General features: G+C 48.9%; 1 protein-coding gene across 7 annotated transcripts in view; it reads right to left on the bottom strand.

The window, feature by feature from the left end:
* ATP9A (ATPase phospholipid transporting 9A (putative)) overlaps positions 1-24184 on the bottom strand; it is a 132488-nt gene that overhangs the window by 82428 nt on the left and 25876 nt on the right. For 4 of the 7 annotated variants that reach the window (XM_004746183.3, XM_045082076.1, XM_004746185.3 and 1 more), the window contains exons 2-4: positions 16409-16553; positions 14710-14823; positions 9174-9282 (exon numbers count right to left, since the gene is read on the bottom strand). In XM_004746183.3, the coding sequence (XP_004746240.1) occupies positions 9174-9282; positions 14710-14823; positions 16409-16553 (368 nt within the window). Of the gene's footprint in view, positions 1-9173; positions 9283-14709; positions 14824-16408; positions 16554-18509; positions 18753-24184 lie in introns of all 7 variants that reach the window. The other 3 variants (XM_045082077.1, XM_013053171.2, XM_004746186.3) reach the window with 1 other exon arrangement.

The raw sequence follows: 24184 nt of genomic DNA, 5'->3' as shown, positions 1-24184 counted from the left end.
TTTTCTACAAATGTTCTTGCCAAAACAAAACAAAACAAAACAAAAGCTAGAGCAAGGTGCAGACGCACTCTGGCAGACCTCCCATCCCCCTAACAAAGTAATAGTATTCAGAGACAGGAGGACGGCTCCCTACTGCCAGGGCTCCGACAAAATACTCTCCAGGCGTCCCACTGAGAGAAGCCAGCACACACCCGACCACGGCTTCTTCCCTTTTCCCTCTCACTTTCCTTGAGGTTCCTACAGCGGAAGGAGAGCCGGACCCCCAGGGGTGCAACCCGTGTGTCCACACAAGCGCCCCCCCCAGGGTGAATGACCTGTCATCATCTTAAAATTCTTAGTAACTTTTCAACAAGGTCATTTTGCACGGGGTCCCCCCAAATTACGTAGCTGCCCCTGAACAGAGGCAAAAGCACCCAGTAAGATCTTCAGTACACAGAGCACAGGATAACTTGGCCACCTTCTGAGAACAGAAGGCCACAGCCCTTCCCCCTCCCCAGCCCGCCCTGCTCTCCGGGTTCCTCTAACACCCAGCCTCCAACCTCCAGCCTCTGGGATTTCTAGATCAAGTTGCAGGAACTTTACAGAAGTTTGGCTAAGACATTTTTACAAAGGTTAAGTGGGAAACTGTCTGCTGGCCACATCCTCAATCATCAAATGCCTTCTATAAAACAAATTTATCCCTTTCAGCTTTCGACACTCTCCCGGAGTCACCCCTGAGCCAGAGTTTATAACAGGGAACAAAATTCCAATTACAAGAGCTGTTTATTTCTGCAGAGAGGGACCCCAAGCCTTTCATAAGCAAAGCTATTGAGCACAAACCATGCTTTTCATGGATGACAGCCTCAGAATAAGAGCAGTTTGTCTCCATTGCAGGGAGAAACCAGATGTTTCCCCGGAGTCGAAACAAGCAAATGACAATTCAGTCAAACTACGGAACAGCCTGCAAGAAAGAAATTTTTTTTTTTTTTTAATTCCGGGGCACCCCTATGTGTGGGCCTCTGTTTTGACCCCAAACACCTCCAGCCCTACTTCTCTTTTCCATTGTGCATGCAGGACACTGATTACTTTTCTAGATCCTGGGCAGCAAACTCTACGCACCAAGGCTGGTTAATGTATTACTCTTGAGCTCACAGTCTGTGACAGTGATGAGTTGTAAATTCTACAGCGTGTGTACATTTCCTGGGGTGGACGTTAAAACGCCTCTGCAGACCTGGCAGAGTTCAGAGGTTTCGCGTTGAAATTTTCATATTCCAGGAGAGCTGTCTTACACTCCCCAGAGCCTAAGAAAAGACTTACTTAAAAACAGGCGAAGGACTGAGAAGTAGTATTGTAAATTCCATGGCCGCATCCTGGGGCTTTTGTTTAAAATAGTGGGAACTTAAAAAAGAAAGCTGAGGTTTAAGGATAGCAAGTTTATACCCAACAGAGGCTTTTAAAATAAATATATAAACGGTTCTCCCTCCTTCGGGTGCCCAGTGAAGAAACAGACCCACACCCCAGTGGTGGGAGGGGGCAGGGGTGGAGACAGATACAATTTGGGAGAGATAACAGTGCAATGTGCATGTGAGATTGTTTTCAGGGGTTTTTATTGGGGGGGAGGGAGGGGAGGTCTTTTTTAATTAAACAATAGATCAGTTCACCAATGATGTGTAATAAAGTAAAACGGAGTACTTTGAAAAAACAAGGAAATGAATGAGTCTGAAATAACCTGGCATCTGTCGGAGAATGTATGGGAAAGTGTCTGTCTGGCAAGATCTGTTTTAAACAAGACTTGTAAAACTAATGCGCTGAATCGTAACGAGGGACGCTCGGCAGGGGAAGACTCTGCTTCCTCAACTGCCTTTGAACTCCTCCGTAAAGGACTTTGGCAGTATGTTTGCTGTCGTTAATATTAAAAAGACCATCACTGTAATTCTATTCTCTAGGAAGTATAAAACAGAGATGTCCCGCCAGTTTAGGGACATCTTAGTGCTGGGTGCCTTGCAGATTTGATCTTTTCTTCTTCTGGACCAGAGGTCTTGGCCACAACCATGTCACGCCAGCTCCTGGATCAGGCCGAGAAGCCTAAGAGCTCAATCCTCTCCCCCTCTTCCCATTTACTGGAGCGGGAGGTTTTGGAGCAATGCTGTATGCCCTGCACCTGGCACTGTTCAATCAGGATGTCAGCTGGGATGAGAAGAATAACCCGGAAGCCCAGAACAAAACGGGTCCCAGTGATCAATACAAGTTCTACTCCATGAACGTCACACATTCGACATTCTGATAACAAAACTGAAGACAGTCTAGATGTCTTTTTTTTTTCCCAATAAATTGTATTTATTTGACAGAGAGAGAGCACAAGCAGGCAGAGTAGCAGGGAGAGGGAGAAACAAGCTCCGCGCTGATCAAGGAGCCCGATGTGGGGCTCGATCTCAGGACTCTGGGATCAAGACCTGAGCCAAAAGCAGTTGCTTAACCAACTGAGCCACCCAGGTGCCCCCAATGGCCTACACTTCTAAATGAAATGTTTCACTAGAAAGGTGAAAGTCTTCCAGAAAGCATCTGCACAGTTTTCCACTTATCCAGGAAATAGTTCCCCTCTAAAGGCCAAAATCACAGTGAATTGTGTTGGGGGTTGCACGGATTAATAAATATCTGAAACTTTAAAAATGAAATGAAAAAAATTTAAAGTATAAAACGTATCATGTCTCTACAGAGTTTATACTTTGAAAACACAAATGGTACTTGTGTTTAAGAATACAGAATTTCAGGCACCTGGGTGGCTCAGCTGGTTAAGCGACTGCCTTTGGCTCAGGTCATGATCCTGGAGTCCTGGGATCAAGTCCCGCATGGGGCTCCCTGCTTAGTGGGGAGTCTGCTCCTCCCTCTGCCCCTCTCCCCTCTCATGCTCTCTGTCTCACTCTCTCTCTCAAGTAAAAGAAAAAAAAAAGAATACAGAATTTCAATTAATTACCCATGAGCTAAACAATGCCCCATTAGTGAACGCATCTTTTATGTTATCTTCTCTTCTCCTGATAAACTCCAATGGAATAAAACTGTCAATATCCTTTGCCCTCAACATTCAGTAGGAAACCTCAATCCTAAATCATGGTCCAAAATGGATTTTGAACTGAATTGGGAAAAAAAAAATCTTTTACAGATTGAACTGAGAGATAACAGTGCAATGTGCATGTGATATTGTTTTCAGGGGTTTTTTTTGGGAAAAAAAAATTATATATATATATGTATATATATATATATATATATATATATATACATATATGTATATATATATATATATATCTTAAGTGGAGGTGAGATCCTGAGATGATTCTGTACCTCGGAAAGAGTGAACAGAGGACCTAGAAGGATGTAGAACTATCTGGAAAGAACTGGGGAAGATTAAACATATCAGCTGGTTTTTACCACCACGCAGTACTCAAAAACTGAAGACAGGAGGATTCTCTCCATCTCACACAGACCTTGGGCCTATGACTTATGGCTCCCAGGGGTGCCCAGATGTCCACAGCAGGGAAGAAGTATCAGCAATTGTGTTCATGGTACCTCTGTTCGCACTTTCTTTCAAAGCTGATTACCCGCGTGCTTCACTTAGCCCTTGATCAGAGGTTAGTCTGAAAACATTCCTGGTAGGAAGGAAGACCCACGTAATTCCTCCTGGGAACATGCAAATCCAGCTGCCCTCATCACCTGTGACAATCAAGGCACATCCCTCTACCCCCGGAATGAAACTTTTGGTTTGGGCCAGACATACAGAACGAGAAACAATCCATTTACTGATTACTCTTTCCCTACCCAACCCCAGTCTCTGCAGCAACAAAATGACGTCTCACGGGGTCTGCTGACCCTTCAAGACACTCTCTTCTTTGGCTTTGGTATCTCCAGGGCCTCTGAACACCATTGGAGCAGTCAGGTCTAGAAAACTCCTAAGGACCTAGGAGCCTCCCTCCAAGCCAATCATTACAACTGAGGATTTCAAGGAGGAGAGGGGAGCCTTCTTTGTCTGAAAGCATGATCCCCATAGGGTTGTCGACAACTTTGTCGAACGGGCAGCTTGTCCACCTCAGAATAAGGATGCTTGGGGCACCCGACTGGCTCAGTCGGTTAAGCCCCCAGCTCGTGATGGAGCCCCAGTCATGATCTCATGGGTCCTGAAACCAACCCCCGGTTGGGCCCCAGGCTCAGCGAAGAGTTGGCTTGGAGATTTTCTCCCCTTCTCCCCACTCACTCTTTCCCTCTGTCTCTCTCTAAAATCGCTGAGTAAATTATTTTTATGGGGCGCCTGGCTGGCTCAGTTGTCAACCGACTGCCTCCAGCTCAGGTCATGATCCCAGGGTCCTAGGATCGATCCCCACATTGGGCTCCTTGCTCAGCGGGGAGCCTGCTTCTGCCTCTCCCTCTGCCTGCTACTCTGCCTGTTTGTGCTCTCTCTCCCTCTCTGTCAAATAAATTAATTAAAAATTTTAAAAAGAAAAACAGAATGAAGATGCCGGATTAATAAATTCCTTTGGACTCAGAAACATGCTTTAAAATGATCTAAACCTACCAGCCCTCCTGTAGCACACATCTTAAGGCTGAATATCAGCACTATAGGTAAGATATTCTGTGTGAAAGTGCTGAGCCCAGCTCCCGGCACATGGTAGGTGTCCAGACCTACAAGCTAAAGATGTGCATTCAGACAGGCCGAGGTTCGAGTCACACCCCTGTCCCCCACCTAGCGATACCGTCTGAAACACAGCCCCTTCCCTGAGCCTCTCCGTTCAATCTGTAAAAGGCATCTCCACACGGCTGTTTAAGAAATTACACGCCAGACCTTGCCCAGTACCTGCTGGCTTACGGTGGGTAATCGCTCATCTTTTTCTAGGGTTTTCCAATTTCGGCAGAATTTCTCAAACACGTCCAATGCCATCTCCGCCCTAGCACACCTTGTACACAGATTCCCAGAGCACAGAATGGACTTTGCCACAGTGTCAGCCCTCGTTGGCCTGCACGGTCTTCTCCTCTGTCCTCCCAGGAGGGAGACTCAGGAAACGCGGCCTGAGTGGGAAGAACAAGACGGAGCCCGAACCTGGGGCACATACCCCACACTCCCAGCCATCACACCCGGGGCCTTTGGGAGACTCCTCCCCAGGGCCACTTCGTGCCTGTGTGCTCTGGGTCCTAGCACGGGGTGCCAAGCTCAGAAGGGTCCTAGATTGGGCTCCATGCGTGCCTGCTGCCATCTTGAAATTCTTAATTTTTGAACAAGGGCCCCCCATGTTCATTTTGCACCATGCACCACAAATATGCAACCCATCCTGCTCTTTTCCATCCTGTAAGACTTAAGATGAAGGTCAATTCTTCTGAGAAGACTGAGCAGCTCCTCTCGGACTCGCTCCCATAACCTCCCACGACCCCTGGCTCATACCCCCATTTATTAATCCACCCCCACCAATGTTTCACGGACCACTGTCACAGCACCATCACCACTGGCCTTCTTGAGCCCACACCAAATCCCAGGCACAGTGTTATGTTCTTCTCATCCGAGAGTTATATTTAGAGCACCTCTAAGGTAGGCACTATTACTACCCCAATTTACTGAAAGGTTAAGGACCTGCCCACGGAGCTGGGTGCAGGGGGAAGCAGGACACTTGGGTCCAGGCAGGGCACAGGCTCAGGCTCAGAACGTTTTCTTCAACTGCCAGGCACTGTGCTCAGAACCAGGAATGCAGTGATCAAGAAAGGGACAGTCTTTATGACAGCCACCCCACTCCTACCCCGGACATATAATTATTAGTTGCATTTTTCGACTATGTATTTAAATGTCTGGACACTTCACCCAGAATCCCCAGCCCCTTGGATTTATCTCTGTAATACGGAAGCCTACTGTAAACTTCGGACGTGTGATTGATAGTCAAAAAAATTCTCAAGAAAGCAAAGAAAAAGTGGTTTTGACATGACGTATTAAAATATTTCAAACATGGGACGCCTCTCCCTCTCCCTCTGCCTGCCACTCTGCCTACTTATGCTCTGTCAAATAAATAAAATCATTTTTTAAAAATTTAATAACAAAATAAAATACTTCAAATATCTCCTATTAAACCATGACAATGACATTAAAAATTGATCTAACTGGTGTGTTATTTTAGGTAACAAATTATTTGAAAGAAATAAGATGATCTAAATGGAAGTAGCTATTAATCAAAACAAAAAACAAAAAAACTATCATCCATTTTTCCTCACAGTGATGAATACCTTACTGTCAGGATTTTTAGTTGTTTAAAATCCACTTTTTTCTTGAAGTTTGGGATTTTTTTTTCAACTTGATTACCATAATGCCTCTAAAACTCTGGCAAAGTCCCAACAAGACTTGTGCCATTGGCCTTCCTAAAACTGTATTAACCCTTGCTAAAAAGGCATGTCATGAATCTAATTTTGACACATCAGACAAACACAAGTTGAGGGACAAGCCACAAAGCAACTTTCCTGAAACTGGCCAGTTCTTTTCAAAATGTCAACATTTTGACAAAGAAAACCAAGAAATGTCAACATTTTGACAAAGAAAACCAAGGAGCGATGCCAGGCCAGAGAAAATTAAGGAACAAGGACAATTAAATGCCACGAGGAAAACCCATCCTGATTTCTGTACCAGGAAAAATAACGCTGTTAAAAACAGAGTATTTTAGACGCTGGCGGCTCGGGGATGGAAAAAACAAACAAACAAACAAACAAAAAAACACAGGACATGTTTTCAGGAACAAATGGCAAATTTTGAGTAAGGACTGTAGATTGGATTCATAGTAATGTACCAATGTTGAATTCCCTGATTTTGATCATTGCAGCGTGTTATGTGAGAGAAACGCCCTACGAGGAATTAGGCGTGGAAGTATTTAGGAGTAAAGGGGATGATGCCTGCAACTTAGTTCTCCAGGGAGAGAAGGACTATTAAAACAGCAAACATGGAAAAATGTTAACATTTGGCGTTCACCACAGGATTTTTGTAACTTTTTTCCTAGTTAGAAATTACTACCCACCCCACCCCCCAATTTTTAAATCAGCACAAGTCCTGGAAATGATGCAGAATGCAGGTAAACATCATGGCCTGGTATCTAGTGATGAAGAACGCCATATTCTGGTTTCTAAAGGTTTCTGAACTCTAAAAACTGTGTTGAAAAATACATTCAAAGACAGCATGTGATACAAAAGGAACCAGTCCACACTGGGTGGATACATGTATACATGTTTGTTTCATTTCGCACTTAAACTTACTAAATGTGAAAAGCCTCACTCAAGAAAATAGTAAGTAATTAAACAGTGAGGTCAAAAAAGGCTTCTTTCTCTTCCTCTCTCTGAAATCTTCCATTTGGGGCTTCCTACTCTGGCCCTCCCCCACCCCTGCCCTTCAAGTGTATCAAATAACTAAACTCACCTCCATCACTTTCTGAGCTGACAGTTCTTCAGTGCTTTTTTGGGGGCTTTCAAAACAAACGGGGGCGGGGGGCGAGCAGGGGCTGGGTTAATATTCAGAACTCCGCTAGGTTTCCCCTACTGTCGCATTGGCATGACAATGGAAACCATGGGCCACAAAAGGAGACCAACAAAGGAAGACAAGTTTTTAATGCTAGAGCCATCTGCCAATTCTCCTTCGGATCTTTCCAAGAACCGAGTGAAGATAAAGCGGGAGCAGAGAATGGGGCATGCAGGGGAGGGCAGAAAAATCATTCACGGGAAAAGCAATTGCAATATGAAAAGAACCAAAGAAGGTTTGGAGCCTGGATAGATGAATGAATGGAATCCCTCTAAAGAGATCCACCGCACCCTCTCCCCAATGGGGCTTTTGTCGGTTGCCTAGCATTTTAAATGTTATAGTCAGAATATGTTATTAAGGGAGGATTTAATATACACAAACCACAAAAAACACCCTGCAGAATGGTCTTCTGATTACCCACGTGGAAAGCCCAAGCCACCTGCCTTTGCAAAGATTATGCTGGGCTTTCTTTCTTTACGTAGCAAAATGTCCTAAATACAGTAGTTTAGGGATAATAAAGCATTTTTATACCAACTCTACATCCCTCAATTCTCCAGCAGACTTGCGAAATGTTAAGACCACCAACTGTGAAAATCTATTTAAATGCACTAAAACGAAAGACGTTCATGCCCTTGAGAAATTTTTTTTTTAATTTTTTTTGAGCCTAAAACATATTCCTCCAACATTGTTCCTAGGAGGGAAATTCTGTGCAAAACCCTGAAACCACGTGTGGATGCCTTTTCTTGGGAAGATGAAAGCACGCGAAAGCAGTTCACACTCGACTCAGATACGCCCTCCCTGAAACATCTACCTCCTCATTTTCAGCATTTTGAACAACCTGAAGGTAAGGCACAGATTTTTGCTGCTCCCAAAACATTACTAAGCTCTGAGTGGGATCAGCCATCTTCTGGAACTTTAGGGAACATGCTCTCATTCCTGAATACAGCCTTATAGGTAATCTCCTGTAGAACTTGTACTTGAAACAGAAGTCAACATTGGCTGGGTTGCTTTGTGGGTTTTCATGGGGTGTTTGGGTGTTTGTTTTTTTTAATTCCACCAATTTAAAATGCACACATCTTGCAAGCGATTCAAGGATTAAAGGCCATCTAGTCACTTCTCTTTTGGTCTGACGGTATACACTCCCCACCTTAATTTTCAGGATTTACAAGATGCCTTTCAAGGAAATCTTCACAGATGCAGTGTTTATATAAATCCGGTGCCTATTTAAAAATTAATGTTGCAAAATTGTAGCATGCATTTTGTAATGTTGAAAGAGTATCTTTTACAGCTTATAGGACAGACCTTATAGCCTCCACCTGAACAAAAGGAGCTCCCTCCTTCTCTCCACGGTCAGCCCCGGGATAGGCAAAGGGACAGGGTTAGCCAGAAGAGGGTGCCCAATGACCAAAGTTTCATTCCAGCCTGATGATGCACAAGTTAGCCCACTGGCCTGGCTCTGGGAGAGACGGTGACAGCCCCAGGCACATCCTGGTCTCCCTGGTCCCAGCAACTGAGTGACTGCCCCACACACACTGTCCTGTTTGCACACCCATGGGCCCTGGGCCTTGAACTCTGCTCCCTGACTCTCAGCAGCCCATGATGAGAGCTGCAACCCTGCGGCCCAAGGTCAGGCGGCAGGAGGTGGCCCGGGCAGAGCCAGGAGGCTGACCTCTTGCTGTGAGCCGGCTGTAGGCCTGGCAGTTGACTTCCCTGTCCCGCACATAGCATCGGGTCTCCTCTACAGCCTCTCGGATGACGGTGACGGCCAGCACGAAGCCCTGCGGAGAGAGCACAGAGAGGGTGAGCCCTGCTCCAGGCAACCTTCCTCTCCTGGTGCTGGGGATGGGAAAGGCCAGAGGCCACACCGGAGGGCAGCCGGGCAGGGCCCGCTAATTACCCCAAAAGCACACGCCCCCGCAAGCCCACTTCTTGGCCTCCTTCCGGCACACACGCCCTGGGGAAACACGCCCACACACAGACAGACCAGCAGCCCTATTCACCGCCACCGCAGGGCTTCTAAGAGGAAAAGGTGGTCCGTCCACAGGCAGCGACAGAGGGATGACGTCTGCTAACAGTCCACGTGCTGGGTGCCCTTCCAACGAGGCTACACCCCCAGAGCAACCCTCCACTCATGGCCACTGAGATAGAGGAGCCTCAGAAGCACAGAAAGGCTGAGTCATCTTGCCCAAGGATGGGAAGCTCTAAGTGACCGGCAGGAAATCTGGCTCAGAGTCCTTGCTCCTAACAGTCATGTTGTTCTACACCCGGAGAAACCTGGAAGACCTACCAGCCAGTCAGATGGGGCACCAGGAGACGGTTAAAGAGAAGACGATCCTTCCCGTGCCCTGACCCACCCAGGAGACGAATCAACTTTTCACCACATACAAGGTAACAAACGCCGTGCATTGACACAACCAGGGACAGCCACCATCCTCTGGCAGGAGTTCCCAGTTTCCTTAACTACTGGCTAGACTCCTCTGCAAGGCAAGCACCGAGAGGGAAGAAGGGGCCAAAGGGGACTTCAGTCTTCTCTGCACGGTGTTAAATCCTTATAAAGAGAACACATCCAAGTATTAACTGCGCAAGTAGCAACAAATAAAAAGAACACTGGAGACTGCCTGACCTTCCCGGGGCGAGGTAACCCAACTCATCAAATTTGGGAGGGACTGGCGTGGGAGTCAGCCATAACCAGAATCTATTTCCATCTAGATCTCTTCTCTCATGTCAATAAAGGCAAGAACATGCATTCATTTTTCTTACAAAACAGCCCTATCATCTCCTTTTAAAGTCATTTAAAAAAAAATACAGAAAGCACCACCACGCTAAAGGTTAGCAGCAGTGACTCTTGGAGCATTTCATTTTCATACCATTTACTCTGTGAAATATATTAACTTCGATTCAAAGGACTTTAAATCTCTTCTGTAAATCTAGCCAGAGATGTGTGGCTTTGTGGAACTCCTCCGAAGCCTCCTGCATCTTTACAATCAAAGGATTACTCTGTTTCCAATCAGATGGCGCAGTCCTGGCTGCGGCCAGAGCAAAACTGGCATGTTTCAGAATAAAAGCATCCCCAGACCCAGGGTGGGGGCGAGGAGACCTGTTCTGGGGGAGCACAGACCCAGGGCGCACAACTCCTCCCCCTCCCAATCTGCCGGTTTCCTTGCTCTGGGCCAGAACCGAGGTGCTTGCTGTTTGTTTTTTCAGATGTTCCAGTTTCTACTTCTCTCTGCGTGGGCCCAGCTAAACCCCATTGATGGCTGGTGGAACATGTGTGCTCCCAAAGAGACCGGAGCCTCTGACCAACCCTGCTGCCTCCTGAATTATCGAATCTGCTCTCCCCCGGCCCTACCCCCAAACACACAGTTCCTATCAATCCCAGAAGACAGGCCATCCCTTAGAGTAGAAAATGCCTTCACAAAGAGATACAAATGTAGTCCCGAAATAAATTCCAACTCTGCAGCTAAAGAGGCCCCTCACAGCCACAGATAGTCAGAGAGAAGCTTTAACAGGGAGGCCTGGGGTTGTCTGAGCTTGTAAAGGAATCGGAGGCAGTGACAGCCTCTGATGAGAGCCCAGACAAAGCCATTCTGAAGGTGGTAAGCCTCCCTTTGTAAAGTTGTGCGTCAAAAATAGATTTACTAAAGCAAAACAAATCTATGAGCTAGAAATCAGAAAAGCAGTTGCCTCTGGTTCAGGAGGGGGTGACTGGAAAGGGGCATTAGGGAACCAGGGTGATGAAAACGTTCTCTATTTTGACCAAGGTGCTGTTTCCACAGGTGCTGACAGATTTCAACGCTCACTGCATCGCGAACACAGTATCTGCACATCTAAGATATTGGTACCATGAAAATAATATCAAAAGCTAAATCTTGGGGCGCCTGGGTGGCTCAGTGGGTTGCCTTCGGCTCAGGTCATGATCTCAGGGTCCTGGGATCGAGTCCCATGTTGGGCTCTCTGCTCAGCAGGGGGCCTGCTTCCCTTCCTCTCTCTCTGCCTGCCTCTCTGCCTACTTGTGATCTCTCTCTGTCAAACAAATAAATAAAATCTTTAAAAAAAAAAAAAAAAAAAAAAAAGCTAAATCTAGGGGCGGCTGGGTGGCTCAGTCGGTTAAGCATCTGCCTTCAGTTCAGGTCATGATCCCAGGACCCCCGGGTCCTGGGATCGAAACCCCACTCTGGGCGCCCTGCTCAGCGGGGAGCGTGCTCCTCCCCTCCAACCCCCTACCCTGCTCATTCTCGCGCTCTCTCACTCTCTAATGAACAAACAAAAAATCTTAAAAAAAAAAAACTAAATTAAATCTTCATTCAGACAATAAGCAATGTCACTGGTGCCAGATGTTTAACATTCCAAGGGGAGTATGTCCTGAGAATTCTCTGTCCATTGGGAGCCAAAGGAGGCTTCTTATTTGTAGTACTTCATTTAATGCATCCAGCAAGCCGAGGAAGTAGACATGATTGTCCCCATTTTACAGATGAAGGAGAGGCCTTTCGAAGTGGGTGGAGACTCCGCACAGAAAAATCTAGGGGAGGGCACCTGGGTAGTTCAGTCGGTTAAGCATCTGCCTATCTCTCAGGTCATGATCCCAGAGTCCTAGAATGGAGTCGACTCCTCGGGCTCCCTGATCACTGGGGAGTCTGCTTCTCCCTCAACCCCTCTCCCATGCTTCTGCGCACTCTCATGCTCTCTAATAAATAAATGAGGGGTGCCTGGATGGCTCAGTCAGTTAGGCGTCTGCCTTCAGCTCAGGTCATGGTCCCAGGGTCCTGGGATCAAGCCCCGCATCAGGCTTCCTGCTCAGCAGGAAGCCTGCTTCCCCCTCTAACCCCTGCTCATGCTGTCTCTTATGTACACTCTCTCTCTCTCTCAAATAAATAAGTAAAATCTTTAAAAAAAAAAAAAAAAGGATTTTCTGAAATATTAAAAAAAAAAATAGGGGAAATCTGGTGTAGTCATCTAGAAATAGATGCCATCCACTTTGTCTTTGACCCCAAACCTCCTTCTCTGCAGCCCCTGGGAAGAGGAAAAACTGCCCTTGCAGTCCTGGCCTTCACGGGAAAGGCCAGCTGTAAAACAAGGCACAGATGCAGAAGCAGGAAGCTCAGGGCCACCAGCAGCTGCTGCTCACCTGCCTGGTTTCCACCTGCGGCCACAGTGGAGGGAATCAGGTGCATCAGAGGGGAGACCGGGAGACGGCCGCGGTGGCAGGGGCTACAGTGACCGCGTGCACCGAAGGTCAGATTTCTCCAGGAAACTCTAGGCATCACTTCAGCGAGGAGCCAGAGGCAGGGGCTGGGGCCAGGCCCCCTAATTTAGGTGGGGGTGGGGGGACTCTCTAGGCCATCGCAGTCCCCATCACTTGCTCCAGCCCCCCTGGACTAGAAAGGAGGGATATTTTCACCCGGAATGTTTTTATGTTTCATGCACCAAGTGAATGTATCACCTTTCAAATAACTGCACTTCAGAAAGGGAACCATGAAAGGCAATGTGACAAGTTATATTTTATGCACATTAGAGACTAACTTTTTAAAAATAAGCAACTCGGGGTTTGAGTCTATATAGCTATGTAGTAAACAGTGAAACAAAAAAAGACAAATAAAATTGGGGTATTTCATATAAAACTCTAAAGTTTCTGACTCTGGGGTCTGGCAACTCCAGGCGTACGTCCGCACCTACAGGAACAGAGCAGTACATTCCGTATTGGATGGGACAGAAGCTCCCTTGCTCCCCCTTGCTGGATGGTGTCAGCCCAGCCCCTAAGTCTGCAGCGGGCCAGTCCCTGGGTAAGGACACAGCGCACAGACGGGAATGCTTGTCATGCGAGGGAAGGATGCAAACAGAAGGTGGCTCCTGCTGCCAGAGTCCTGGTTCACCTACAAATGAGAGCAGGACAGAACAGTCCGCACATCCCCAGAGCACCTTTCCTGTCCGCGTGGGGAAAAGGACTCCCCTCTCCTTTCTCAGGCCCGGAGCTGCTGGCCGGACTTGTCCGCCAACGCGACACAGTGTGGACACCCACGCACTCACGGATTCCTTAGCAAGTGGCCCCCCTACACGGTAAGTGCCCGGATACCAAATCCTCATCAACTCCTACCTGCCGCTGAAGGAAAAAAAAAGTCTGTTCTTATTTCTAGAAGGAAGGCTTAAATCTTTTCTACTTTAACAGTCTTCTCCCAATTAAAGCTTAAACAATATTCATGAACAGAGAATCCGAGTTCTCCCCCAAGTCCCACCTAACTCAGTGAGAAATAAACAGCCGCTATTTGAAGAAGAGCTGTCAGTTCCACCCTCTCCACCGCCCAGTCACACGGCCCAGAACACAGAGCTTCCTTCTGTTTTTCCAGTGCTCTGAGCACATGCCTGCCACGGGGCCTTTGCACAGCTGGTCCCTGTAGTTGGAATACTCCTGCCCTCCTACCCCTCTACCCATCCCTTTCTCAAGAGGCTTTCCAAAGCCACACCAGCTAAGGCTGTCCCCCCACACCTGCTTCCCCCACCTTCATCCATTCAACAAATATTAAATGTGCCTGGGATTGCCCATCTAGCCTGTGACCTCATTCTGTAACCTCTGTGGCACTTCCTACAATTAAAAATCATTTCATCCATCTGTTTACAGTCTATCCCCTCTGAAAACCAGCTCCACAAGGGCAGGGGTTTTTATCAGTTTCATTCGGTGCAGTGTCCCCAGCACCCAGCACAGTGCCTGGCACACAGCTGGTGCTCAATAACCACCTGCCAAAAGGAGGGAAGGGAGGGAAGGGAGGGGCATGCTGGCCAGCTCCGTCTGACTTCACACACAAAGCCCAGAACCTGCTACTTTTCAAACCGTCCCGCCAACAGACTCTACATAAACAGAAAATGCGATCTCAGAAAACTGTTTCAGTAGCACCAACCACAGAGACAGAAACTTCGTCTTTCCTGCTTGCCACCGCGTGCCCAGAGTCTAGAAGGGGATGGAAGGCACAATAAGTACGCAATACACAGTAGCTAAAGAAATGATGACCGGGCAACCGACGTACGGAATGAATCAAGAACACGGGCTTCACCACACTCTGCTCCTGGGGGTGCCTGAACGGGGGCGTCCACGTGGAGCTGGAGGGGATCTCCTCTCTTAAAGGGCCTGTTCCAGATGCCTGGGGGACAGAGGCAAAGAAGTGTCTGTTCCCAAAGCCCTGAGGTCACTGAACAAACCAGGCCGACCTACTTACCAGGGGGACCCAGTACGTGTAGAGGGCGCCAAGTCTCATCTCCGGGACAAACTGAGAGCAGGCCAGAAGCAAGAAATAGAGGTTGAAGAAGTATTTGAACTGGTTAAACAGCACCTGGAAAGAGGAGACAGGAGAGAGGGAAGACCGTCAAGCCTTGTCCGGTGGGGTCGGGGGAGGTCTCGCAGCGGGGGAGCCACCGGGGAAAGCATTCCTACCCAAGAACGCGACGCCCACGGTACCTTCTGCGGGAATCTGAAACACTCCTACAGATTGTTCAGGAAAATACACACGGGCAATAAAAATATCCTTGATCAAAGTAAAAATATACATAATGATACACACGGAAATGATAAATTTCAGGAAGAAACCCCTGGGGGCTGCAGGGGAAGGCTTCAACTTTATCTGTTATGACTTATTTCTTAAAAACCATGTGGGCCCCTCGAAACATTAAGAGGAGGTTTCACTGGAAAATACCTCTACTCTAAGACTGATCAAGAAAATGAGGTAAGGGGTGCCTGGGTGGCTCAGTGGGTTAAAGCCTCTGCCTTCGGCTCAGGTCATCACCCCAGGGTCCTGGGATCGAGTCCCACATCTCTCTGCTGAGCAGAGAGCCTGCTTCCTCCACTCTCTGCCTACTTGTGATCTCTGTCTGTCAAATAAATAAATAAAATCTTTAAAAAAAAAAAAAGAAAGAAAGAAAAGAAAACGAGGTAAATCATCATCTCCACAATATGATCTCAACACCATACAGTAAATATAGCAGAATCCCATTCCGTGTGGAGGTGGGTCCCGGCAGAGCCCGGCTGAGCCCACGCACCCCGGGCGTGGGACTGGCACTTGGGGGACTTGTCTGGGGCTCTGGGTAGACATGATGCGTCTCTCTGGGATGAAGGTAACTAACAGCCCTTTTCTGGCCGCCTCACTCCTGCTCAGTCATGGACACGTGGTTGGCTTCGTAGTCCAGAGACTGCAGTTACAACTCAGAAGACAGTGGTCCTGACTACACCAGAATATCCATCAATGAGAAATAAACTCTTTCCTGATTTAAGATACTGAGATACGGGGGGAGTTGAAGGTAGCAATCAGTGTAGTCAGAGTCACCCTAAAACAACATTCCAACTGACCTTAAGCGACAGCATTACACATTCGTGTTTCTGGAATCTCTCTCAGTAAATCAAAGAGTCATTATTTTTTTTTTCCTTCCAGCACTGGAACTGATTGCTGCTGCTGCTTCTAAAGTCAGCTGGTGTGTGTTTGGAGGCTCTGCTGGATATAAATAGGTATGCAATTTAAGTATGGGGGGGGCGGGGGAAGGTTTGTAGAGTACACATCCGCGATTGGTCTAAGTTAATGTGGAAATGCGGTGACTCCAGTGCATAAAATACCAAGCAAAACAGAAACATTCATTAGCAAAAATATCCACAGACACTCTCCTTGGATGGCAGGAATGAAACTTACCTCTTAAAAATTTTCTCTATATTTCTATCTCCTGACGTTCCTAGGGTGAATGTTCATTTCACGATGAGGGGGGAGGAGGGGTGTGGAATTTAGGGACTGATGGGTTTTTGGGTTTTTATGGGTTTGGTGGTGTGGGGTTTTTGGAAGATGAACGGCCAGTGGCTAAGGCAGTCTAGAAAACACACAGGCTATTCTGCCATGGGGACCTGGGTCTCCTAAAAATGGCCCCGGCTGTACGTACCCCAGGAAGAAAGGTGAAGAAGTTGTACTTCTGGTTGTTGATGACATTTCGAGGGTACCTCTGGTCCCTCTTCTCGGGATGCCCCAACCACACTGTGCGGGGCCTCGGCTCCCCTCCACCACAGCATCTCAGCCACTCGCAGCACCTGTGGGAAAGACAGCGTCACACTGTCAAGGCCACGTCCACACCCGCCCTCTCTTCTCCATATTCTCTGGAGCATCTGCACTGAGTCAGGACAACAGCCACGAACAGACTTCATCTGTCTGAGAAGGGAAAGCAGAGTCCAGGTTCTAAAAAGCTGTGATCAAGATAAAGGCTGGTTTGCGCCCGAGTCCAAATTACTTAATTCAAAATGTAAGATTCATTTTTAAAATGAGATTTAGGTTAAAAAAGTAAAGATACAGCAACACATTAGCACTGACTTTCACATTTTGCTGATGAGAGAGGAAACCTCGAAACAGTTAAATGAGGCACCCAAGGAGGGCCGAATTCAGATTTCTACCTCAATTTGTGTCTCCCTAATGGCAATTCTCATTACCCAAAAGAAAGTCTGTTTGCTTTGAAAAAAATAAAATAAAATATAAAGCACCCAAGTTTGCCAGGAGGTGAGAAACAGGGGAGTCTGGCCTTGAACCCCCTCCATCTCATTCGAAAACCTAGTATCTTTCCAGCACCCCGTGCTGTCAAGGTTGCTGGTTCTGCCAAGATAACCAGGTAAAGGGGGAGGGGGAGAATCGCCTCTCCATACCCAGATCTCCTTTCCGCAGCACCCCAGAGGAGCCAGCCAGGAAGACAATGGCTCAGGGCCTGGCATCCTCTGGAGCCGGGCCAGATGCCAGCTGCCAGCCAACTGACCACCCCGCCCCCACTCCCCCAGCTGTCCAGACTGTCCTGCGAGGTCAGCTCATGCGTGCACCTGCTCCCGGGTGGCCCGCACCAGGCAGAGCAATGCGGGCAGCTCCAGTGGAACAAAGACACTCTGAAAACACCCCAAAAAGGCAGCTTATCCTTCCGGAAAGCCCGTACACAAAGCACTTCAAGAATCACAAGCCCTCGTAAGCACTGCGATGGAAACACCCCAGGCCGAATTGTTGGCCTCTGAGCACCCCCCCCACCACACACACACAGGCCAGAAGGGAGAAACCCCAATCCTGCCAGCCCCAAGCAGACAGGGAGATTACAACTTACATAAATACTGGTCAGCCCACCCTTCTCCCCCTCTGCCTATGGACCAGGCAGGTCCTGGTGGGTGGGGTGCTGGGGTACAGATCTGGCAAACACGGTCCCTGGGCATCAGCAAGCTGCCTGCCCAGGTGCTCAGAACTTCCATGATGAAACACAATGCTCTTTCTTAAAAATAGCATCTTCGTTCCAGTAAACTGGTGCTCGGGTAGAGTATACATGGCAAGGACAGGTTTCACTTCTAGTAACTCATCTGTGCTGGCCCTGTTCTAAGTTGTCCAAAGGCCAGGGACAGAAGCCTCGAGGAGTCCAGTTGGTGCCCGTGGATGGGAAGCATCCATGTGGGCCATTGGGTGACACAGGCTAAGTGCTGAATGAGCACAGGAAGCAGGAAGGAGGGAGGGGGGACTCACAGGACAGGGAGCACGACTCTTATTTGGGGAAGCCATCCTGCTGCTGAATTGGGATCTCCCCATCCTGTAATAATCCTGGAATGATGGCTCCCATAGTTGCAGATTTCTAATGAGAGCTAAAGAACAGATTTAAGAAAACCAAGCATCAGGTCCGCTGTTTATCTGCATTTTGTCTGTGTCATTTTAGCAGGCTCTGCACGGCAAGCTATCAGGTTGAGCCAGTCATTACTTAACCTGCAGATCTGCGCACGAGCCCAAAGCAGGTGGACTGTCACTGCAGCGGGCCCTGTGGCAGCAAAAGGCTGGAAACAAACCTAACTGACTCATTGGGGGGCGGTCGGTGCTGGTGAAATGAACATGGAACAGCCACAGTAGTCTTAGCAGAGTCAAGGAGAGAGCGTATGCACTAAGTGGCCCATTTTGCAAGGTAAGCTAAAGTGAAAAGCAAGAGGCTAAAAGATGTTTCCAGAATGCCCTTCTTTGCATGAACATAAGGGGATACGCACCCAGACATGCTTCAAGTGCAGGAAATCTCCAGCACTGGTTCCCCCTGGGAAGGAGGGAGTAAGGAGAACTTTGTGCGATGTATTCTTTAGTTACAATGTTTCATATTATCCAGGGACTCAATGCAGTTCCATTCCTCAGAGTAAGCATTATGAAGTATCTAGTTGGTACGAAGTACTATTCCAGGTCCTATGGGGACCGAATGTCCGAACAGGATCCTTGCCTTCCCCTTCCTCGCAATCTCACTGAAAAACAGGGTAAGTGGTCAGCACAGGATAAAATAAAAACTCTGTGTCACTCGAGCCCAGAATATCTGGCCCCAAGGCCATCTCATTTAGCCGATCTGAGGGTCACCGCATTTACTCTCTCCTCACACCAGCCACGCTGTATACCCTGCGTGCTTCCCATATACGATCAATCTGACTCTCAGGTCAACAGTGTTTATTGAACACCAACAACAAAAATAACATAAGACAAGTAATCATTGCCTCTTTTTTGTCACCTGTTCATTCACCAGCTAGGTCTCATGCGCTCAGGGTGCCAGGCCCTCCCCTGGCACTTGGGCATTCAGGAGCAAACACAACAGACAGGTCCTCCCCGCTCTGCAGATTATACTCTAGTGCAGGGAGACAGACCGTAAACAACTACCCAAAATAAAATAAGGCCTGGGCAAGAGAGGGCATGGGGGAGGGGTGTGGCTCAGGAAGACTGGGTGGTCAGGGAGGCGGGTGTGACAGCTGGACGGGGGGGGGATGGGTAGCCACAGCCACGCAACCATGCAAGGGAAGCAGTCTGGGTGGGGCAAAGATCCAGAGGTAGGAACCAGCCTGGTTACACACCTGCCGAGAAAGACTGATGTTTACCAAACCACAGGGGAAAGGGGGAAGGAAAGAGGAAGGAGGAAGAGAGGCCAGAAGACACTGGACCTTGTCTCTGGGGCAGGGAGTCCGGGGTCACTGCAGGGTTACAAGCAGGAGGTGGCGTGATCTGATTGACATTTTTAAAAGTCCCATCTGTGGCTGAGCAGAGAAGACACGGCAGTGGGTTAAAAGCAAAAACAGAGGGGCGTCTGGGTGGCTCAGTGGCTTAAGCCTCTGCCTTCGGCTCAGGTCATGATCTCAGGGTCCTGGGATCAAGCCCCGAATCGGGCTCTCTGCTCAGCGGGGAGCCCGCCACCCCCTCTCTCTCTCTGCCTGCCTCTCTGCCTGCTTGTGATCCCCTTCTCTGTTAAATAAATAAATCTTTTTTAAAAAGTTTTCTAAAAAATAAAAAGAGTAAAAACAGATCAAGAGGTGTGAGGTTCCTTTCTGGGGAAAGGGGCATGCTCCTCGAGTATCGATGGTGGCAACGGTTACACAACTGTACGAACGTACTCAGAACTGCCGATCGTACACTCCAGAGAGGGAGACGGCAGGGCGTGGGAACTGTGTCTTAATAAACCTTACATTAACCAAAAAAAGTGGAAACAGGGAGGTCGTTCAGGAAGCTACTGTCATAGCAAGGCAGGCAGAGATGGCGGTCCAGAGGAGTGGGGCAGCAGGTACAGATTTCCAAAATGCTACAGACGTAGAAACGCACTGTCTTTAACTAAACATTTAAAAAAAAAAAAAAAGCCCTGGGGCGCTGGGTGGCTCAGTCGGTTGAGCATCTGACTCTATTTCGGCTCAGGTCATGGTCTCAGCTATAGGATGGAGCCCTGCATCAGCCTCCACACTAGGCAGGATCTGCTTGGGATTCTGTCTCTCCCTCTCCCCTTACCCGCCCCCCCCCCAACTCACCCATGCTCTGTCTCTAAAATGAGTCAATAAATAAAATCTTTTTAAAAATAATTTTCAAAAAGAGAAATGCATTATTTCATCTAACAATCACGATAATCCCGCATGGTATATATGAGCGTCGCCCCCATTTTCACAGTGGAGAAACTGAGTCTGAGAGGACTCTGTGATTTGCCAACATCTGTTTCACGCTGAGTGGGGTAAGCTGGCCTTAAGCCCAGCCCTGGGGGACCCAGATCCTGAGCTGCGAGCCTGAGAGCACCGTGCACTGCCATGCACGGCCTCATCAGCACAATTACTTTCCAGCTTTTTTTTTTCTCCCCAGGCTCTCATCATCTCATAGCGTCAGAGGGATCTTTAGGGGCCCTGAGAGCAGTGGCCGTCGTCCCGCGGGCACAGAAGTTCTCCCGCAGGCTCCTCCTCCTGCCGGTTATGAACCCCTTGCCTCTCGGCTCCAGAGCCCGCTTCCCTGCCTGCTCTGGGAAAAGGGACAGAGCTCCCTTCTGCGCTCCTTCACGGCCAGCACAACGCTATGCTTTCTCAGTAGAGGACACTGGGGGGACACCACTGGAGGAGAGGGTCTCCTGGGCTTTCCAGGGAGAGACACCCCGTGGATCAGCAGCCTGAGTGGAGGGCCTCCCAATGGAGCTCTGCCCCGCCACCCAACCAGGATGCGCAGTCCCTTGGAGGCCTCCAAGCCCCATTGCGGAGACTTTCCTGGGGCTCTCGCAACATGAACATCCTGTCTCCTCCACCACCAGCACCCTGATCCCTCATGTCCATGCTTGTCTCCTGAGGTCCTCCTGCCACTGTAGCTCCCTGTGTCCCAATCCCACTGCACAGCCAATGCGTCAACCACCAGCATGGCCCGTCGCCCCACCTGCACCCCCAGATCACTTTCTGCTTGCCCCGTGCCTGTAGACCAACTCTCACCCTGCCTTCCGACAGCCTGAATTTTTTATTTTTTTAAGGATTGTATTTATTTATCTGAGAGAGAGCACAAGTAAGCAGAGCTGCAGGCAGAGAGAAAGGGAGAAGCAGGCTCCCCGCTGACCAGGGAACCGCTTGCAGGGCTCGATCATGGACCCCAAGATCATGACCTGAGCTGAAGGCAGACGCTTCACCACTGAGCCACCCAGGCACCCTGGGCAGCCTGAATTAACATCTCCAACCACATCTGTACCCTCCGCCTTGGGGAAAGGCCACCTCCCAAGTGCATCCTTCCCTGGGGCCGCTCCCTCAGCTTCAACTACCCCAGTGTCATCCTCTACCCTGTAATTACCCTTTATCCTCATGTACTAAGTCACTTCCCTCCACCTCTCCACCTGGGCTAGGCGGGCCAACCCCATCTCGGAGCCCCCGGTGCGGTGAGCGCAAGGATCCGGGCATAGCTGTGGTGATGAGGCTGCGATTGTCACCAGAAACAGTAAGAAAGAAAGTGCCCTTCCCGGTGAGGTGGCAGGGGCAGTACACACGTGAGGGGCTGCAGGTGGCCCCTTTGCTCTTGTTTGGGGACAAGTCGGCCTGATAACGGGCATCACCAGGAAGAAGGCAAAGGTTCCCGACGCTTTGGGAAGGGCGCGCAGGTCTGCCCATCGGTCCATTCCCTGGGCTTTTCAGTCTTAGAAATCAATTCATTGGTTTTTACTTTTGCTCGAGCCAATATTAGTTGGGTCTGTGCTAAGCACTACCCCAAATCTCCTGTCTGATATTCCTGTCCGAAACCCGGCTGCTCTGTCCTTAAAGACACAACCCTATTGGTTTTGAGTATCTCCGAGTCTAAGCTTCTGAAGAGTGCGGCCAACACCTTTGAGCCCACACTCTTCCATCCTGACCCCTCGGCTCCGGCTTGGTTAGAGCAGTGCTGCCCAACACGGTGGCTTCCATTCCATGAGGCTATTTATGTTTAAATTAAGTAAAGTAGAAGAATTCCACCCCCTGTTCCCACGCACCACGTTCAGAGTGCTCCACAGCCTCTGTGGCCTGAAGATCCAGAACATTCCAGCACGACAGAAAGCTGGGCCACGGCACTGCTTCAGAGCATCCCTTTCAAGACCGCTCCTTCCACCTCGTTCTTTATCTGACACCAGCACCAGAGGACACACACGCGAGCATCAGTAAGTGGCCCTCACCACTGACCGCGCTCAGGCTCAGGGATCTGCACATGCGCACAGTATTTCCTCCTGCATTCAACTGCCTCTACCTTCCAACTTCATGGTACTGGCTAAGCCTACTTGCCTTTAACTGTGTGTTCTCGCCTAGGTCACTTCCAGTCCCCCTCCTTACCCAGGAGTACCCGGCAACATCTGGAGACCTCTCCAGTTGTCACACGCAGGACAGCCCCCCAACAAAGAATGTCCAACCCCAAGTACCAGCAGTGCCTGGGGTCGGGAACACCTGCCCTAGATTTTATTTACATAAATTTTAAAGGGTCACTTTGTGCTACTATCGTAAATGGGAGTGTCACCACCATCAGCACAAGGTAAACATTCCAACCGGCACAATGGAAAGCAAACAGTGTTACCAGTTTCAGGCCAGAGTCAGCGGCTCTGAGCACCGGCACGGCTCTTGCTCCTTCTTCCGTTTCCACGGCTAAGACGACAGCAAGGGTTGGCTACTAAAAAGATCCCCCTGACAGCGCTAGAAACAGGGAGGGGGAGTTGAAAAACAAGGGAAGTACCTTACTGCATGTCTCGATGTGATTTAGTTCCTGCCCCTGAATTACTTGGGATGTTATCATGGCTGCACCTCGAGCCCTCGCCTGCCTGCTTTTGGGGAACTACTGTCCCACTGCAGAAGCTTCGGGCTGGCAAATTTACGAGCAACCAAGACCCCCCACCACACACACCCCCAAACAGAAGAGGGGGCAGCCAGGCTCCCTCTCAACATCTGGACCGACCCCTGCAACTCCCTCCACCACCACACCCAGTCTGTCTAGGGTACAGACTTCCGTCCCCTCCAGGCCTGAGAGGGGCAGCTGCCCAGGGCTGTGTCGTGGCAACTGTCACCCTAGTGTCAGCTTTTAAAGATTTTACTTATTTATTTGACAGAGAGAGAGAGAGAGAGACAGCGAGAGAGGGAACACAAGCAAGGCGAGTGGGAGAGAGAGAAGCGGGCTCCCCACTGACCAGGGAGCCCGATGCAGGGCTCGATCCCAGGACCCTGAGATCATGACCTGAGCCGAAAGGAGACGCTTTACCAACTGAGCCACCCAGGCACCCCTACTGCTATTGTTTCTTAACACCAAACCAAGCTATCTACCGTCTGTCATCACAAAGTCACTCCTACCTTCTAGATGGGCCAGGGACATGGGCTACAAGACAGAATGAGAAGTTAGGGGCACCTGGGTGGTTCAGTCGGTGAAGCGTCTGCCTGGGGCTTAGGTCATGATCTGAAGATCCTGGGATCGAGCCCCGCTCCGGTTCCCTGCTCAGCAGGGACTCTGCTTCTCCCTCTCCCTCCGCCCCGTGCCCCCCACTCCTGCTCACTCGCTCTCTCTCCAATAAATAAATAAAATGTTCTCAAAATGAGAAATTCATGGAAAAACTAAGGAAGAAATAACAGACGAGAGCCACAGAATCGAAACAGCAGGACCATAAGGGGTCCAGTGGGAACACCCGCTCCTAAGCCAGAGGGACCGCGTGCCACACCCAGCCCACTCTACACGGGCTCCATGGCTTTGGGCTCATCTTTTGTGATCCCACTTTTTCTGTCTAAAAAATGACTATGAGGACAAAGGAATTTATATAGGAAAGGCATACGACAATATGTAGCACATGACAGGCAGGCAATTAATAGTACCTATATTTAAGGGGTTTTTTCCAGATAAGAAAAGAAAACATAAAACAATGTTCTTACCTATTGATAGCAAGAGCCATTCAGTGAGGTTAAGATGTAAGGCT

The sequence above is a fragment of the Mustela putorius genome, unplaced genomic scaffold (genome assembly GCF_011764305.1).
Source record: "Mustela putorius furo isolate JIRA1106 unplaced genomic scaffold, ASM1176430v1.1 tig00000592_pilon_pilon_pilon, whole genome shotgun sequence".
Lineage (NCBI taxonomy): Eukaryota > Metazoa > Chordata > Mammalia > Carnivora > Mustelidae > Mustela > Mustela putorius.
The sequence above is the reverse complement of the archived record's forward strand: the minus strand, read 5'-3'. Positions and strand labels throughout refer to the sequence as shown.